The 20518-nt window shown below is 40.5% G+C and overlaps 1 protein-coding gene across 1 annotated transcript in view; it reads right to left on the bottom strand.

Annotated features, from left to right (window-relative positions):
- The window catches only part of CEP350 (centrosomal protein 350), a 115323-nt gene that overhangs the window by 70778 nt on the left and 24027 nt on the right, over positions 1 to 20518 (bottom strand). Inside the window, exons 8-13 of the mRNA XM_070396928.1 lie at positions 18255 to 18368; positions 10195 to 10345; positions 8342 to 8987; positions 7464 to 7585; positions 3163 to 4223; positions 1663 to 1813 (exon numbers count right to left, since the gene is read on the bottom strand). Coding sequence (XP_070253029.1) covers positions 1663 to 1813; positions 3163 to 4223; positions 7464 to 7585; positions 8342 to 8987; positions 10195 to 10345; positions 18255 to 18368 — 2245 coding nt within the window. The remainder of the gene's footprint in view (positions 1 to 1662; positions 1814 to 3162; positions 4224 to 7463; positions 7586 to 8341; positions 8988 to 10194; positions 10346 to 18254; positions 18369 to 20518) is intronic.

Below are 20518 nucleotides of genomic sequence, written 5' to 3'. Positions count from 1 at the left end.
ATTAAATGTCACAATTAAATCCTTACAAGTTTTTATTTTAAAATTTAATCTTTTCTTAAGACCTCAAAATTTAAAACTACACTTCTCCTGATATAATTTGAATAATACTTATTTTTGTTAGTCCAACTAGATATAACTATTTTTAAAAGATCATCCAATAATTTTATGTAAATTACAATTTGTAATTTTTGAAGAAAATTATATTGAATGTAAGTAATTACAGAGTACTTTATATAGTAAGAAAATCAGAAAAAGTCTGATTCACTTGCTATATGACCTTGTACAAGTAACTTAGTGCTTCACTTCCTGAAATAGGAATGGTAATATAATTCTAATCATATCAGCCTATAATAAAAATGAGCCAATACAGGTAAAGGCCCCTCAGTCCTCTCAGTGCCTTGCACATTAAGCGATCAATAAATATTAATAACTAGAGGCCCAGTACACGACATTCGTGCATTGGGGGATAGTGGGGGTCCCTGCACCCTCTCCAATCTGGGAGCCCTCAGGGGAGCCCTCTCCAATCCGGGAGTTTCTGTCTGTCTTTGCAATCATATGAGTGAACAGTCTGAGATCCCAACTCAGTTTGGTTTGTTGCTCACAGAATAACAGAGGCATTTTTTTTTCTTTGCTTCATTGGTGGAGATTTCCTGGAAGTTTTAGGATATCTTCCCTTTAATTTTTCCTAGATACTCTGATTTTACTTGTGTCTCTCACCTTTACTTTCCCTCCATCCCCCACAGCAACAGTAACTTGCTCCAGGCTCACTCTGCTCTAATGTCTAGGAGAGCTGTCTTCCACCAGAACTATGATTCCTAGCATTCATGGTGCTCCCCATGCTGCTGGGAGCGACCGTCGGAGCCATGTCCCCCACAAGCCTCCGGCTCTCCTACTCTGCTCTCCACTCAGCAGCTTGTGGGGAGCGACCGAGGGAGCCACGTCCCCCCAAGCCGCCAGCTCTCCTGCTCTGCTCTCTGCCCGGAGCCTGTGTATGCAAATTAACCTGCATCTTTGTTGGGTTAATTTGCATACCCACTCCTGATTGGCTGGTGAGTGTAGCGGAGGGACGGTCAATTTTACATGTTTCTCTTTTATTATATAGGATAGTTCTTTTTCAATGCTTTGCAAAATTTTACATGTTATCCCAATTAAAAAAAAATTACTGATTTGGATCATGAAGTCAAGGATCTATCTGGTTGTCCTCAGTTCTATCACACAAAACCATTTCTTAATCTTCTTACATTAGTATAACATGGATTAGTTCCCCAATACGATCCTCTACTAGGAACTCACAGACTGATTTAACAACCTTTATTCTGCTTACTATGTGCCAGGCCCTGACCTAAGTACTTTGTATTTAACTGAATATTCGTGACACTCCATGAAACTAGTACTGTTATTCTTTCCAATTTCACAGAGAGGAAAACTAAGGCATGGGGAGGTTAGTAATATACTCAAAGACAAACGACTAATAATCAGGAGAACCAGGACTTAAAACCAGGAAGTCTGAATCCAGAATCTGTGTTCTTAAAAACCAGTGCTATGCAACCTCAAAATGTATCTTTAAGCAAGCAAAATCTGCCTAATATTCAGACTGCAGTTCTCATTTGTAAGCTTCTCTCATTTTTCAGATTTCATTCCACATTGTCAATATATTCTTACCTAGGTTCAAGAGCTGATTTTTTTTCTGTCAAAGTCCCACTCCCTGGAGAGGAGACAAAATCATCTTCATATGAAACACTGCTTAGAGGAGTTATGCTGGCATTCAAGGGCTGTGATGCTGATACTCCTCTTTTGAACCTGTCTTCAAACCCTGTCAAAAGTAATAATTGAAATGTGTTTTAAAATAAAAATAAAAATACCACAAGCAAAACATTCCACAACATGGGGATTAACAACATAGATTTAAGGATATTTTTGTTTGTTTTTACTAGTGCTTCTTTTCAATTTATCTTTATATCTAACAATACATTTTTAACTTTTTATTACTTTTCAAGCATACATGAAAGTAGAGACTAGCATAATGAAACCAATGTATCCATCACCCAACTTTAACAATTATCAATACAAGATCAATCTAGTTTCATTTAACTTCCTATTCTCCCCATCTCTCATTCCTCTTACAGAGTACTTTGAACCAAATCCCAGATAACATATTATTTCAACTGTAAGTATTTCTGTGTAATTATAAAATCTTAATGGAAATCTAATAGAAGGATTTAGGAACCCAAATTCCTTATTTAAAAAATAAGGATGTTGCTTTAAAAACACTTTACTTTCTTCAAAAGAACTTTAAAATCCAAAGAACTTTAAAATTACCATCTACAGAAATATGTTAAACCAAAGAGATCAATAGTCTATATAAATCTATGTAAGATCATAACAAAGTAGCTAAATATGAATTCAGGGAAAACCCAATGTGATACCCAATTAAGCATAAGATGAACAGATGAAATCACTCCATTTGTCAAATAAGTTGTACACTGTGTAGAATGCAAATTAAAAAACCACAGTATCAATAGCTGACTTAAGGCTCAGCCTCTAAGGTTAAACCTAAGATGGTTGAATCCACCTATGGCAGTAAGAACAAAGAAAGGGCTTGAAGAAACTGAGTCCATCATAGAAAAATTGTGTTGCAGAATCTCAGGCCAAGAAGGGACCTTTAGAAGTTATTGTTTCAGGAACCAACTATGGAGCTACATTACTCTTCAAAGTCTGTTTTTAAAATTAGTTTTGATGAACAGTAATAGATTCGTTTTCATTATCAGAAATGTTACTATAGTTGCCCCTCTTAATTCCTGACCACTATATTCTAAATAATTCACAAGTCACTGTATTAAGAAATATACTTACTATATAAATTACATATCTATGGTCACAGAAAACCTAGTATACATACCAATCTTGAACATCATCTATGAATTTCTCTAAATTAGACCAAAATTTCTATAATTACCAATCAATGATTGTTTTATGACATGAAAAACTAAAAATTCAAAGATTAAATTACAATACTCTAATTGAAGTTGGCAGATAATTTTGATTTAGACAATGTTTCCATTACCCTCATTATTAACAATGAAAATTTGTACTTATTATCTTTATAAAATTATGAAAAAATTAAAATATACAAATATTACAAAGCTTACTTATTTTTCTCACCTTTCCCATATGACTGATATGATTTTGTAAAAATATTAATGACACTACGTGGACTTCCCTTTGCCAATTCTTCCCATGGTTCTTTGCTTTGTGAACCACCTATGTGACCCAAAAGTGGTAAGAATTTTTCAGCTTCCTTCTGAAACTGTTTGATGGGTTCATAAGCATTTCTTTCTCCAGCACAAAATTCCTTTTCCTTTAAGATTTCTGCTATCTTCAAAGAGGGCCGTCCATCTCGGCCTCCCTCTTCTTCAGAGAGACTCCCCTCACTAAGAAGAGGCCCTTCACTGACTGAGTCTGTGCTAGAACCAAGAGACGTTTTGGCTTTGAATTGAGAACAAGGCTGAAGATCAGAGCTAGAAGAGTCAGTCTGCTTCTTACACAACTGTGCCAGCAGCCCTTCTGGTTTGGGACCAGGGGATCTCATTCTGAAGCTTGATATAGCACTATGAGGTCTTATCACCTCAGGAAGCTTTTTAAATTCACTAAGGTTGCCTACACCAGGAAGCTCATCATCAAAAGTTGCATGAGATACACAGGTTCCTAGCATCTTTTGAATTCTGGCAGCAAAAACATCTTCAGTATCCTCTTTCACAGGTGGACTTATAACCTTTGTCCAAGGTCCATCTTCTTGGGGTGTTTGTTGCACATCATACTCAGTGTTCCACACTGACCCATAATTAATGTTAGCCCCAGCTAATTTCTTGGCTTCATTTTCAATCCTGCTGGACAAAGAAGCAGCTGTTGCTTTCAGGGCTTCAATACGATCTAGTTTACTCTTATATTGGCTGGCACTAGGTTTTAACAAGGCATCTTGATGAGCAGCTGGTGAGGTCAGATACGGTTGAGGTGTAAAAGTTAATGGCCCTGAAGCAGTATTATGGTTCTTCCTGGTTGGTAAAATAGATTCCAAATCCTTATGCAAAAATCCTGCATGCTCTAGACTCAAGAGATGGGAGAGTAAATTTCCAGCTGTTCCAACAAGAGGCTGTGGTTGAGAATGATGGACACGTGGGCTCAATCTATCAGGCGGCATCCATGTAGGTTCTGTCAAGTCCCTTCTGCAAATGAAAGTCACAATATGTTCGTTAACACAGCAACTCATAACTAAGCTAATGGGTTTTTTTTAAGTTTTGTTTTTTTCTGATTATAAGAGTAATGTACACTCACTGCAGAAAAAAAGGACAGGTGAAGAGGACAAGAAAGATAAAGATCACTCATAGCTAAACAATGACAAAGAGGCACTATTAATATTTCACTTAGAATTATATTTTCCCAAACGTTTTTCTACATGTATGTAATGTTTTGGTGTTAATTTCACAAAAATATAATTTTATCATACATACATACTGTTTTGCAAACTGCTTTCTTCAACTAAGATATTTTGGACTATTCATTAAAGAGAAGGCATTCTTACCTTTAAGACTCTGTGGACAAAATTCTTTACAACACTGGCTCTACCCTTCCCTTTAAAAATAATGCTACATAAAAGAGAATGCTAAGATTGATAAATATTAGAGAAGCATCGAACAGACTGTCAAACTTCAGAGGGAAGGCAGGAGAGGGTGGCGGGAGGGTAAGAGATCAACCAAAGGACTGTGTACATGCATATAAGAATAACCAATGGACACAGACACTAGGGGGTGAGGGCATGTGCTGGTGGTTTGGGGTAGCCGGGGAGAGCTCAATGGGGGGAAAAGGACACATATGTAATACTATATGTAATACTTTAAACAATAAAGAATTTTTAAAAACTTAAAGCAGACTATAAAACAAAAAAAAGACTGATAAATGTTAACATAGACATGATATATATTATTCTAATTAATAATTAATGACAAACATTTATGTTTAACATCATATATACTAAAGAAATAAAGAGACTACTTACAATCTAGTTCTTAAAAAAATAATGAACATAAAAACAGTGAGTACCAATGTAAAACTATGAGAATCAGTCATATATATATGATACAATGAAAGGTGTCCATAAAGTCTAATAACAGAATAAAGATGTCCTAGGCAACATTATTTAATTCACCTGTTTCCAGGCTATGGACACCCTGTATATTAAGGGATACTATAGATATACTGAAGGCTGATGTTAACTATTAAGAAGATTCTTAGACAAAATAACATGAAATTTTTTTCCCTTGGAATTATCCATTATTTTGGGATGATGACATGAATATGTTTATCAAATTTGAAGGTGACAGAAAGCTGTGAGGCACAGCTAACCCTACATTATCAAATGACTAGAGGCCCAGTGCACAAATTTGTGCATGGGTAGGGTCCGGCTGGCCCACCCCGATGGGGGCCCATCAGGCTGGGGTGGCAAGGGGGCAGGACCACCAATCAGGATGTTGGGGGCCAATCAGGAGCAGGGCCAGCTGGGGGGAGGGACCACGGGTGGTTGGCCAGACAGCCCCGTCCCCAGTTGGGTGGTGGGGGCCAATCGGGGGCGGGGACGGGGCCAGCCAAGGGGGTGGCCAATCAGGGCCCGAATCAGGTTAGTTGACTGCCGTAGTGCACGTCATAGCCACCAGTTGTTCTGGTCGTTCCACCATTCCAGTCGCTGGGCTTTTATGTATATCAACTAGAGGCCCAGTGCATGACATTCGTGCACGGGGTAGGGGACCCTCAGCCTGGCCTGCACCCTCTCACAGTCCAGGATCCCTCGGGGGATGTCCGCCTGCTGGCTTAGGCCCGACCCCCCTGGGGATCATGTCTAAGCTGGCAGTCAGACATCCCTCTCGCAGTCCAGGGATCTTGCAGCCCAGGACCCCTCGCTCCTTACCACCCACCTGCAGTGGAGGCAGGAGAGGCTCCCACTATCACCACTGTGCTTGCCAACCATGAGCCCAGCTTCTGGCTGAGCAGCACTCCCCCTGTGGGAGTGCACTGACTACCAGGGGGCAGCTCCTGCATTGAGCATCTGCCCTCTGGTGGTCAGTGTGTGCCATGGCCACCATTCGGTCAATTTGCATATTAGGGTTTTATTTTATAGGATGACTCAAAGTTATTTGGACAGGCTGCAACCTTAGACCAAACTAGTACAGATAAATGTGAAGTCCTACCAATTAAGTTTTTTAAAAAAATCATTTGCAGGAGGGTAACCAGGGTGATGAGGAAACAGAAAAACATGTCATGTAAAGTTGGGTTTGGAGGTTATGTTGTAGCACTCTTTTATACTGAAGGGCTACTATGAAAATAGAATGAAGAAAGGAAGATTGGTGCATAGATTCTATGCCACTGAATATAGATTCTTACAAATGCAAGGTGTGAGGTTATTAGGGCCCAAACTAAGCTGGTAGTAAGGGAATGCAAAGGAAGTTATAAATAGCCCTGGCCGGCTTGGCTTAGTGGATAGAGCGCCGGCCTGTGGACTGAAGGGTCCCAGGTTCGGTTCCGGCTGGGGGCACGTGCCTGGGTTGCAGGCTTGATCCCTGGTGGGGACATGCCGGAGGCGGCTGATCGGTGATTCTCTCTTATCATGGATGTTTCTCTCTCTCTCTCCTTCTCCCTTCCTCTCGGAAATCAATAAATATATTTTTAAAAAAGGAAGTTATAAATATAAAAGTATTGCTGAGCAAAAATACAAAATATTTAAATTCAACTGTTTAGAATACCAATTTTTTGGCAGGTACTATGTTGATGGTAGAGGATTAGGGGTAAACTAAAATGAAAAGATGTAATTCAGTTAAGACTTAATCCTTACTCTTTGATTTCTCAAGATCTAGAAGGGCTGAGAGACTAATAAACAACTAAAATACAGTGTTAAGTACTAATACAAAGATTAATATAAAGTTCAATAGGGTGTAGACAGGGAACTGTGCTAGCCAAGGAAAGTGCCTTTTGAGCCCTCCCCTGCAGGCCTGATCGCCCCCAACTGCCCTCCCTTTCAGGCCTGGTCCCTCCCAACTGCCCTCCCTTGCTGGTCTGATCGCCGCCAACTGCCCTCCCTTTCAGGCCTGGTCCCTCCCAACTGCCCTCCCCTGCTGGCCATCTTGTGCTGGCCATCTTGTGTCCATATGGGGGCTGCCATCTTGTGTTGGAGTGATGGTCAATTTGCATATTACCTCTTTAGTAGATAGGATAGGTAAAAGTTGAATAGAATAGAAGATGCAGTAAGTAGAAGTGTAATCATGCTTAAGTCTCTATTGGAAGATAGAAACCAATTTCTAAACAAACCTCTTTCTCACATAGGTCAGTCAACAAAATTAACTGAGCATAGACCACTATACTAAATTTTATGGGAAGATAGACAGACCCTTGATCATCTTTCATTCTCTCCTTTTTACCTTGCAAGAGGCTGTGGTGGTTCTGACAGGGACATGTCACTGCTGGAAGATGCACTTGGGGGACGTTCCTGCACTTTGTTTTCTTTGTCAGATTCTCCAGATGGCTGATACCCTGGTCTGGTCTAGTAGAAAAAGGACATCAAATGCATCTGACTCCAATCACAAAAATATATACAGGGAATACGTGGGACAAATATTAAATCATTTCACCTTTATAAAAATCATAAAATGTAGGGGCTTTTTTTCCTGTCAAATAAAACCCATTTAAACTTAGTTTGTTTTAAAACAGCCATTACAATTAATAGCAAATTTATACCTGAAATCCAACAAGGGAACCTAATATTAACTGCATAATTTAGAGGATATTATACTCTTTCTAAACCTCAGTTTCTCACCAGATAAGTAAAAATACTAGTATTATCTACATCTGCTCAGACTTGTGAAAATTTACTAAAGCTAAGTCTATAAAAACCTTTAAAACGGTACACATTTAATGTTACTTATTATTTTTAAAAACATTAACAATACTCATGAAATTACTACAATGAACTAGAATATTCTCTAATTTCAGCACAGATCACAAAACTAGGCTTTTCATTATCATAATCTAACTTCATGTGCTCAGTAATACAATGAAAACTAGCAATGGATGATGAGATGAACAGATTGATAACAGAGAAATAGTAAATCTCTAATTGAGAACTTATGTTCAATCATATTTATCAAATAACTCTTCACATACAATAAATTTCATGAAAGGCCATCATTACAAATTTTGCCCGACCATACAGAATGGTTGGTAATTTTTAAATAGTATAGCAAATAAACTTTTCCTAACCATGAATTACTTCCCTTTGTATTTCTGCCACTACTATTACCTGTATTTCCTGCATAGTATGTTGATGAGTCGGCTCTTCAAGCAAGGTCTTTTCTAGTAGCAATTTGGAGTAAGTTTCCTGTAGACGCCTAGTTGCTGATGGCTCAGAAGGAGGCACATTTTTTACTTTAGTAAAGGCTTCTTTCTGCTTCCGGTAGAGCTCCTGCAATCGTTTGTTCTTCTGCTCAGTGGCCTCCTTTTGAGCCTTCTTCTCTTCATTTTGCTTCCTCTTCCTTTCCTCCTGCTGTTTAACAATGTACTGTCGTACCTCATCTGTGTCATAGTGGCGCTTTTTAGAAATAACAGGGGGATCTTCATTAGCTGTTATTTTGTCAGGTTTTCTTTTTATTGGGCTATGACTCCTCCAAGCTTGTACTGGTGCTGATGACTTCTGATTTTGTAACTCTCCTGCTTCTAGCCTTGTTGCAGAATCCAGCTGTAGGTCATCAAGAATTCCACGAATTTCAACAGGTAAAAAGTCTTTATTTAAGGCAGTATTTTCCTCCTGTTTATTATCTGGAAGAGATCGAGCTAATTTCTTTATATTATTTTCAGACCGAGCTCTACTTCTTGAACGTTCTGAGTTTCGTGGAAGATGTCTATGTGAAATATTCAACCTGGGATCAGATTCTGCTCTTCCAATATGACTTCCTGCAAAGGATGAACTGTTAGTGATGTATTAAAATTCTGTATTATTTCCTAAAATTTATTGCACTCACTGAGAAAATTTCCCTTTATCTTAAACTCTGATTTAAATATTGTATAAAGTCTTCTAAAGAATATTATAGAAGGAAACAAAATCATCTCTTTTTTTTAGCAGTAGGAGAATTTCTATATTCTGAAACATTATGCTTCCTTGGCATTAGAAAAAATGCATATTTTAATATTTCTGAAATAGGACAGATATTGTTGATGTGAATATTTAACTATTAATGGAAAATTATTATCTCTCTCTCTCATGTGCTTATTTAATGTTACTCTCCCTCCCAAACTCCCAAACGTCTGATTTAAAAAAACCAACAATATTACACTGATACAACTCTCCAAAGAGTGACAGAAAAAATTAAATATATAGAAAAACAATCATGTTATCATCTAGATATTTGTTGATGTGACTTACTTTTAGGCTAAGAATGCATGTGAGTTTATTTATAAGCTAAATTAAAGTGAAGAGAAGCAAATACAAAGTATATATTAACTTCTATATACCAAATTATACCTGCAATTGCATTTCTTACTGAATCCATTCCGTAAGTTCAAATTAAGGCAGATTTTGCTACTGAAAAGGAAAGCTGGCCTATAGGTATAAATATTTCATTTTCCAAACTTAGCGTTCATGAAAAAGTAGCTAGTTACTGCAAATAGCATTCAAAAAGAATTTCAAAAAGAGAAAAGTAATGGAATCAAGGGTCAAACTAAGGAGTTGTGGATCCTATTCAAATTTTGCTACCCACTGCCTATATACCCAATTCTCTCTCAGGGCTTATTTCCTAATCTGTCAAATAAAAAAACTGAACCTTTTTAATGTATGCCTGTGTTTGTGTACATAGGGATCAGAAAAATTGGTTTTGATTCTCCTAAGGTTCCTAAAAGTCTATTAATATTTGATTAAATGATGCTTTGATATTCACAATATAATAAATATAACATAAACAAAATTCTTAGTAGAGATCACCATAACTCCTCTGTGCAGAAGTTATCCATAGATAAGCCCAATAGAACGTCTTCTTTTTTGAGCTACATTCACAATTTTACATATAAAGCAGTCATAGAGCATTACCAAAAGAGTATTTTCACCCTCTTTAAGTACTTACATTAGAAAATTTTAAGTATTGAGGTAATGTAATAGATTACTTGCCAGATTTAGTAGTTCTTTCTCTTCCACTTCTGTCACTTGATACTGTCCTTCGCTCTTTTTGCTCCATTTTGGGTGCAGGTCCCAGAATCTTCTTTACTAATTTTTGTCCATCTCGCCAAGAAGATGTACTTATCAGATGACTGCTACCTAAAATATAAGTATTGAATTTAAAATTTAAATTTTAGCTGTAAAAAGTGTATCTACTCAATCATACAGGTTTCCTAATATTCTTAATGCTTATCTTATGCCAAAGTCAAAAGATTTATAATCTACTTTTACTTTTAACCCTAAATCTCCAAAATCAATGAAGTTTGTTTAAATCTTGATGTACCCACACACAGTTAAGTACAAAATATTAATAATGATAACTGAAACCTAAAAACTAGGTCACTGAATCCAACAATTTTTCCACAGAACAAAAATATTCCTTAACTATAAAAGTGTTTGGTTATCCACACTAGCACAGTATCTGGCACATAGTAAAATGTATATTTGCTGAACTTAATCTAAGCACAGAAAAAAATTTGAGTAAATATATAACATATAACAGTTAACTGTGATTACCTTTGGAGGTGATGATATCACAGGGAATTTCACATTAAATTTCACAGATATATACCAAAACTACACACTACATTTTTATGTGTAAAATAATGACATTAAACAAATACAATCAACATTTTCAATTATCCCAATTATAAAAGTTTATAAAAATGAAAGAATGTTCCAGTAAATACAGCTGTTTACCAGGAGAAAATCTTTTCATTTACTATTGTTAGATTGTAAAAAAATTAAAATTAGACCATCATCTCAAAATAGACAGTAACTTAAAAACAACAAATGATATAAAAGACTGTTTATAAAATAGAAACCATAAAAAATAACCATGAGATATATATTTAAATACAAAGTAATATAAGAAATGGAATAAGCCCTAACCGGTTTGGCTCAGTAGATAGAGCATCAGCCTGCGGACTGAAAGGTCCCAGGTTCGATTCCGATCAAGGGCATGTACCTTGGTTGCGGGCACATCCCCAGTAGGAGGTGTGCAGGAGGGAGCTGATGGATGTCTCTCTCTCATCGATGTTTCTAACTCTCTCTATCCCTCTCCCTTCCTCTCTGTAAAAAATCAAAAAAAAAAAAAAAAAGAAATGGAATAAAAATAAAATAGTCCTTTAAACCTAATTAAATTAGAAAAATGATCTTTACATTCATAGTCATTGTTGGTTGAATTATAATAAAACCATTCTAGTTATGCATTGCTTGTTGAAATATAAGTGGATATAAAATATATATATAATCTAATAACAGACAAACATGGTAATTGACCATACCTCCGCTACACTTCCCATTGGCTAATCAGCAGGATATGCAAATTAACCCAACCATGATGGCGGCCGGCAGCCACGCAGCTGAAGCAAGCAGGAGGTTTGCTTGCTCCAGTGATGGAGAAAGCCAAGCTTCCTCCTGCTGCGGCTGGGCTCTGAGCTCCACTTTAAGTAAGCAACAAAGTTGCAATTACAGAAGCTAAACAAACCCCAGATGCCTGCTTTCAGCCAGCCATGGCCTGGAACATGGAGCGGCAAGGCAACAAAGTTTCAATTACAGAAGGTAAATAAATCCCAGAATAAAAAAAAAAAGAAAAAAAGGAGAGGCTGGGAGCTTCAGTCGCCGGCCAGCCTGAAAAAGGCCCTCAGCCCCTCACCCAGACTGGCCAGGCACCCCAGTGGGGGCTCCCACCCTGAAGGGAGTGTGGCCAGCCTGAAAACAGCCATCAACCCCTCACCCAGGCTGGCCAGGCACCCAAGCGGGACCCCCCACCCTGATCCGGGACACCCTTCAGGGCAAACCAGCCAGCCCCCACCTGTGCACCAGTCCTCTATCCTATATAGTAAAGGGTAATATGCAAACTGACCCTAACAGCAGAAAGACTGGGAATGACTGGTCACTATGACACACACTGACCACCAGGGGGCAGATACTCAATGCAGGAGCTGCCCTCTGGTGGTCAGTGCGCTCCCACATAGGGGAGCTCTGCTCAGCCATAAGCCAGGCTGATGGCTGCCAGTACAGCAGTGGTGGTGGGAGCCTCTCCCGCCTCCTCAGCAGCGCCAAGGATGTCCGACTGCAGCTTAGGTCTGCTCCCCGCTGGCAAGTGGACATCCCCCGAGGGCTGCCGGATTGCCAGCTTAGGCCCAATCCCCCGGGGAGCAGGCCTAAACCAGCAGGTGGTCATCCCCCGAGGGGTCACAGACTGTGAGAGGGCACAGGCCGGGCTGAGAGACTCCCCCCACCCCTGAGTGCACAAATTTTTGTGCACCGGGCCTCTAGTGTGTGTATATGTGTGTGTATATATATATATATATATACATATATATATATATATGTGTATATATATATATATATATATATATATATAGTTTCTTTTTAAAAAACACAAGCTGGTTTGGCTCAGTGGATAGAGCATCAGCCTGGGCACTGAAGGGTCCCAGGTTTGATTCCGGACAAGGGAACATGCTTGGGTTGTGGGCTTGATCCCCAGTGTGGGGCGTGTAGGAGGCAGCCAATAAATAATTCTCTCTCATCATTGATGTTTCTACTTGTCTCTCCCTCTCCCTTCCCCTCTGAAATCAATATAAATACATATTTAAAGAAATACAACACACAGACACACACACACACACACACACACACACAATAAACAATATTATGTGTCAGGGGCCCCAAAACTGCTCATTCACCTTGTTCAAATAATGCAAATAATAGCATGGTATCTAATAGAAATAATACAAAAGAAAGAAAAAACAAATGAAAATGTTCATTATGTTATTATAAGAATTAACCTAAATAATGAAGAGTGTTGAATGGTGAATTAAACTAGATTTCTACTAAATAGAGTACTGTGTGACCATTTCAAATCACAATTTCTATAAGAAATAACAAAAATGTTCTATAGAAAGCTTCTAAGAGAAAAAGATAAAACTTTATATATGCAATGACTACAATCACATATTATTATGATTTTAAAACTTTTGTAAGGAAGTACACAAAATAATACTAGTACTTTATTTAACTAAGGGTAGTTTTTTTTGTGGTTTCTTCTATTTTTCAAGCTTTTTGTGATGCCACGCCTTCTATATATATAAAAGCCTAAGCAACCATACAACCGAATGACTGATCGCTATGACGTGCACTGAACACCAGAAGGCAGATGCTAAATGCAGGAGCTGCCCCCTGGTGGTCAGTGTGCTCCCACAGCAGGAGTGCCACTCAGCTGACTGACCTATCCCAGTGGTCCACCAGCCCGGCAGCAGCCACTCACTCCCTCAGTAGTTCCCAGGTCCAATCTCCAGAGAACAGGCCAGGCCCGATCCCGACAGCGACGCCTCCTAGAAGTTGGCCTCGGGCACCTTGGCCACTTCCCTTCCCTAGACACTCCACAGGGAAGAAACAATATAAAAGCAGCTGCCAGGTGGCTCCCAACAACAGGCACAAAAGTCAGCAGGACAGATCTGGATCCTGGGCTAGCAAGGGCATCCCACTGCCTGCCCAGAGGGCCGATTGCGTCCTTGCCTCTTCACCTCCCTCCGGATGGGCACCAGACATAGGGCTCACAGCCGCTGCGGTGACGCTAGCCTCTCCCAATCGGGACTGACTGGGTGCAAGCCAGAGGCAGGCACAGTGGGGCCGGGATGAGTGGGAAAGGCAGGCAGGAGTTGCAGGCGGTGTTGGACTGTGAGTTTCGGCCAGATCCCCGCAGGCCAACCCCAAGGGACCCCACCCATGTACGAATTCGTATACCAGGCCTCTAGTTAATAATAAAAGACATTTGTTTAGAGTTTCTTTAAATGGGGCTTTAATTTAAAAGTTTAAATGCAAGTATAGTTTTAATGAAAACATCTATTATGAAGAAACATGAATTATAAATGTGTGCTATTTATTTTATAAAAGAAATATTTTTGCAACTTGTTATTAACCTTAAACAGTCAATCTAAAATATTTAAAAGATTTTACGTCTACTGCTCAATTTAGTTATAAAAAACTTTATGCTTTTAAGCAAAATGAGAGAACAGACCTCCCTTCAATTTCAACTTATTTTTCTGAATCAAAAGCAAGCAACTATAAATATACTGGTAGTTATTTATAAATGTTGGCTTCTGAATATCCTTGTTGGTTATTTCTGAATTCTGGCTTTCTGGAATAGTCTCATGCAGTCATTGGTAGAAAAAGAGGACTTCCACTATAGATAAACTATTAATACAGCTTTTGCACATTTAATGACTCACTCTCAGTCATTGCCCCAGTACACACATAGGAATTAGCCTACCACAAAACTGGACAAATACAATCCAAGATCAGTGTTCAAAAGTTATAGTAGTTCCAGTGTTTCATTTCAAACTATGCCCCTGATAACAGTATTACATAGTAACTCATGAAAAATAACATGCCTTATTATTATTTTTTATTGATTTCAGAGAGGAAAGGAGAGGGAGATAGATAGAAACGTCAATGATGAGAGAATCATTGGTCAGCTGCCTCCTGCATGCCCACTACAGGGGATCAAGCCCACAACCCAGGTATGTGCCCTTGACTGGAATCAAACCCGGGATCCTTCAATCTGCAGGCTGATGCTCTATCCACTGAGCCAAACCAGCTACAGCATGTGCCTTCTTTTTTTAAGAATTAGTTTAGTTTACATTCAGATAATTCATGCTCCTATAAATATTTTTTTTATTTGTATACAGTGAGGGTCATTCTCTTCTGACAGCTAAAGTTAACAATGGGTGTCACAAAATATGTTATTTGCCACTCTATTAATTAGTCTATGACCAGAAATACAAGTGCCTGGTCAAAACCCAGTGTCCCATCACTCCTGCTCTTTGTCCCACAGATCTTGCACACCCCCTATCATACATTCATCACACTTTATTCTAACTGTGTATTACCGTCTTCCTGACAAGATTATATGCTTCAGGAGAGCAGGGACTATGTGCATCTTGCTTACAACTGTACTGCCTAAGCTAGTATAGCACAATACCTCACATATAGCAAGTGCTCAAAAATATATGCATAATGAATGAATGTATGAATGATTGATTCAAAATGTCTCCAAGCTGAAAGTGACAGGCTCCCAACTTTCTCCACTCTCTCTTGGCCCAAATTACTCACTGACATAAATATGATATACTAAAACAGCCATTTTCAGTATAATCAGAAATAATAATAATTAGTAATGGACTTATTCCTAACACTTGAGTGCTTACCATACATATGCCAGGTACTACATTGAGTCCTTTTAGATATTATTTTAGTTCTGACAACGACCCCATGAGAAGTACTACTGCCTTCTTATTTTACATATGGGAAAAATGAAGGACACTAAAATTAACTCATTCACCAAAGGATCAAAGCTAGTTTATAAATCTGGGCAATCTGGATAGAGCCTAAAATGTTGATCACTATGGAACTAGGGAATTCTCTTTTTCACAGTATTGATCAACTCACTACAGGCATGGACTGCCATACATTTGTTAGTGATAGTCATAAGCAATCCCTTTCTATATAAAAGTTTACTGCATCAAAATCATTACCTTTCATCTGATTAATTTTTATTAAAAAAATGACTGAAAAAAATTTGGGGGGGTGATAGATGTGTTTAGTATCATGGTAAACCTGTGGCTTCATGGGTATAGACTTACTAGTATATAAGAACTTATCAAACTATACATTCTAAATACATGTAGGTTATACTATGCCAATTAAATACACATACACAAAATAATCTATCTATATCCTATCTAATAAAAGAGAAACATGGTAATTAGCGTACGACCGCTACCCTTCCCATTGGCTAATCAGGGCAATATGCAAATTAACTGCCAGCCAAGATGGCGGCCGGCAGCCAGGCAGCTGGAAGCGAACATGAGGCTTGCTTGCTTCAGTGAAGGAGGACTCCAACGTTCCCCGCCTGTCTTGCCGGCCTCTAAGCTGGCAGTTTGAAACATTGTAACAAATATAGAAGCTAAACAAAACCCCAGAAACCAGCTTTCAGCCGGCCGGGATCTCAGAGCTGGAGATGATACAGTGTTTCAATTATAGAACCGAAACAAACCAGATACCTGCTTTCAACAGCAGAGGCTTTGGCCCAGAATAAAAAAGAAAAAGAAAAAAGGGAGCGGTTGGGAGCTTCAGTCACCCAACAGACTGAAAACAGCCCTCAGCCCCTCACCCAGACTGGCCAGGCACCCCAGTGGGGACCCCCACCCTGAAGGGTGTGTGACCAGCTGCAAACAGCCATCATCCCCTCATCCAGGCTAGCCAGGCACCCCAGTGGGGACCCCCACCCTGAAGGGTGTGTGACCAGCTGCAAACAGCCATCATCCCCTCACCCAGGCTAGCCAGGAACCCCAGGGCAGACCCCCACCCTGAAGGGTGTGTGACCAGGTGCAAACAGCCATCATCCCCTCATCCAGGCTGGCCAAGCACCCAAGCGGGACCCCTACCCTGATCCAGGACACCCTTCAGGGCAAACCAGCCAGCCCCTACCCATGCACCAGGCCTCTATCCTATATAGTAAAAGGGTAATATGCCTCCCAGCACCGGAATCAGCGGAGCCGCGAGGCCTCCCAAACCTGGGATCAGCGGAGCCAAGAGGCCTCCGGGGACCGGGATCAGCGTGACAGGGGGCAGCGCCCAAACCCCCTGATCACCCTGCGGCTCTGTGTGTGACAGGGGGCAGGGCCACAACCTCCCTATCTGCCTTGCTCTGTTCTTGACAGGGGAAGGCGCCCCAACCCCCTGATCAGCCCTGCTCTGTGCCTGATAGGAGGGAGCTCCCCAACCCCCTGATCGCCCTGCAGCTCTGTGTGTGACAGGGTGCAGCGCCCCAACCCCCCCCCCCCCACGGGCCCTGCTCTGTGTGTGACGGGGTAGAGCCATAACCTCCCCATCGGCCCTGCCCTGAGTGTGAGAGTGGCGGCGCCCCAACCCGCTGATCGGCTCTGCCCTGAGTGTGACAGGGTGCGGCGCCCCAACCCCCTGATCCGCCCTGCTCTGTGTGTGACAGGGGGCGGTGCCCCAACTCCCCTATTGGCCCTACTCTGTGCATGACGGGGGGAGCTCCCCAACCCCCCTGATGGGCCCTGCTCTGTGCATGACAGGGGGCAGCGCCCCAACCCCCTGATCGGCCCTGCTCTGTGTGTGACAGGGTACAGAGCCCCAACCCCCCTGATGGGCCCTGCTCTGTGCGTGACAGGGGGCAGCGTCCCAACTTCCTGATTGGCCCTGCTCTGTGCGTGACAGGGGGTGGTGCCACAACCTCCCCATCGACCCTGCCTTGAGTGTGACAGGGGACGGTGCTCCAACCCCCCAATCGGCCCTACCCTGAGCGTGACTGAGGGTGGCATCGCAACCTCCCAATCTGCCCAGCTCTGTGCATGACAGGGGGTGGCACCCCAACTCCCATCGGCCCTGCTCTGAGCCCGACCAGGGACTGCACCTAGGGATTGGGCCTGCCCTCTGCCACCCGGGAGCAGGCCTAAGCCAGCAGGTCGTTATCTCCCGAGGGGTCCCAGACTGCGAGAGGGCACAGGCCGGGCTAAGGGACAACCCCCCCCCCGCCCCGAGTGCACAAATTTTTGTGCACCGGGCCTCTGGTATATATATAAAAGCCTAAGCGACCGTTTGACCAATAGCTATGACGCACACTGACCACCAGGGGGCAGACACTCCGACCAGTAGGTTAGCTTGCTGCTGGGGTCCAGCCAATCAGGACTGGGCTAGACCGGCCGGACATGCCCTGGAGCCCTCCCACGGTCCCTCCCCATCCCTGATCGTGCACCAGTGGGGTCCCAGATTGCAAGAGGGCGCAGGCCAGGCTGAGGGATCCCACCAGTGCATGAATCCGTGCACTAGGCCTCTAGTGATATGTAAACTGTATTCCATTTTTATATGTGCCAAACAATGAGAACATCTGGTTAACAAACATTTATTTCCATGTAGATGCCATTTCAGTAATATCTAACTTTAGGAGGTACATGATATTGAGAAAACTAACCTGTTTTACATTCTGGACTTGAAAACTGTGCTACCTTTTGGACTTTTCGTACTGGCTTGACCACTTTCTTCTCTTTACTTTTTTCAGCAGGTTTCTCTTTCATAGAGATGTCTTCTGAAAATCAGAAACATTTACAGCAAATATTACAATTATTTCAACCCACCTACTCATCCTCCCCCAGTATGAAAAATCAATATAAACTTTATAATTCTTCACTGAGGCTATTTCTATGACCCATAAGCTACCAATACCAGCTCCTTTTACGAAAAGGTCTAAAGATTACTACTACTCCGCCGTTAGGTTCCAAATCTTTGTATTTATTTTTTTCAGCAAATACTTGAGAAATGTAACTCGATTCCACAAACTGGAAGAAACTTCAACAGTAATGCTTTCCAGCCCAGGTTCCACAGCATTTATAGAATCTCAAGAGATAAGCACTTTCTCAGATTCCGATTTCGTTTAAAACTTCCTATGTAACTGAGATATTAATGAACTTCTAGAATAAAACTTCATAAAATACCTAATATTCCTAAATTATGCCCTTTTATAGTTATGCTAGTAAAATATGTCAAGGTATTTCACATACAAATTACTACTCACTAATTTTTTCAATTCTAATCTGGGACTATATACAGGGGTGGGCAAAAGTAGTTTTACATAGTAGAAATAAATAATACAATAATTAATAAATAAATAATACAGGAAAAACTCTGTTTCACATATTCACAACTACAAACCTATTTTTGCTCGCGCGTGTGTGTGTGACTTAATCTCCATTACAAATAAATAAAGTAAATAAATATACTTTAAAATATACAGAGAGAGCTCTGCATTCTGGGCAAAGTGGAAGTAAGTATGAGTCAAAGGCAGGAGCATACCAAATGTCTAAGAAACAGCAGGAGGCCAGTATACATGAAGTGAAGAAAGAGAAAAGTTGAATATACTAATAAGCTTAAGAAATCTATTATATATCCAAAGGAAGATGTGGCATTAGCAGCTGGATATAAGAGTCTGAGTTCAGAGGAGACGTTTGGAACAGAGACATAAATTTGGAATCATCATCAACAACAAATATTTAAAGCCCTGAGACAAGCTCATGTGTATGTAGATTTATAAAAGTTGGGAGGGGAGGGGGCGGGAAAGGAAAGAAGGGGAGGAGGACAGACCCAAGTACTAAGAATGAGACATGCCAATTTTTAGAGATCAGAAGTAGATCAGGAAAAAAACTGAAAAGGAGCAACCAGACTGAGAAGGAAAACCAAACACTTATGGTATCCTAAATGTCAAGTGAAGAGTTTTTTAAAAGAGTTTCAATCATGTCCAGTGTTGTGAGAAATCAAGATGACAAATCAAAATTAAACACTGGATTTAGCAATGTGGAAGTAGCTGCTCCCTGGTGGTCAGTATACATCATAGCGAGCAATCAAACTCCCGTTCTCCCAGTTGAACTCCTGAGGGGACACTTTGCATATTAACCTTTTATATAGAGATACTTCTTCTCCACAAAAGAATTCCTGAATACAGTGCTCTACAATTAACAGTAGGAAAACTGGACTGAACACTTAAATGCCACCAAATTTATTAGAAGGAACTCTATGGAGGCTTACTAGAAAAATCTCTGGCTTTATAGTCAGAGATGCCTTTGAATCTTGGCTTCAATTCTTTTTTCTATTGCTGACACTATTATAGATGTCCCCATTTCCCTGTCTTTATCCCCTTCCACCCAGCCGCCCGTCCCCCTTGGCTTCGCAACCTTGGGAAAATTACTCTTTGAGCCTCTATTTCCTCAACTGTAAAAAACACAGAATACTAAATACTAGCATCTTGTCCAAAATCACACTAGGTGTTCAATACTTAATAACATTACCAGTATGACCTTCCTATTTCCCTCTTCCTATCTTCCAGAAGTACCTTGTATTTCCAATCCTCTAACATTATTCCCTTCCTATAAGGTTCATTTTTCTTCCTGCATTTTGCCCTCATGTTAGTATCGTCTTAACTGCTGCCTGCCAATCACTGACCATTTCAAAGATCTCAAGAGATCTAGCAGAAGAAATAAACTTCAACTAGACTGCTGTACTTTCTTCAAACAGGCCCTACTCTGCAAGTCCCTCAGTTTAAAAATAGCCTTGCTTCTGTCACATCAGCCTTGTATGCTAATTTTAACCCTGGAGCAGAGCCTAGAGGCTAAGAGAGCCTTATGACTAAAACCACCACCACTTTGGTATACTATGTAGTTAGAAAAGGGAAATATCTTTAGCTTG

This window comes from Myotis yumanensis, unplaced genomic scaffold (genome assembly GCF_028538775.1).
Source record: "Myotis yumanensis isolate MYYU_CA2020_CCGP unplaced genomic scaffold, mMyoYum1.0.hap1 SCAF_17, whole genome shotgun sequence".
Classification (NCBI taxonomy): domain Eukaryota; kingdom Metazoa; phylum Chordata; class Mammalia; order Chiroptera; family Vespertilionidae; genus Myotis; species Myotis yumanensis.
Note: the sequence above shows the minus strand (reverse complement) of the source record. Positions and strands in the feature narration are given on the sequence as shown.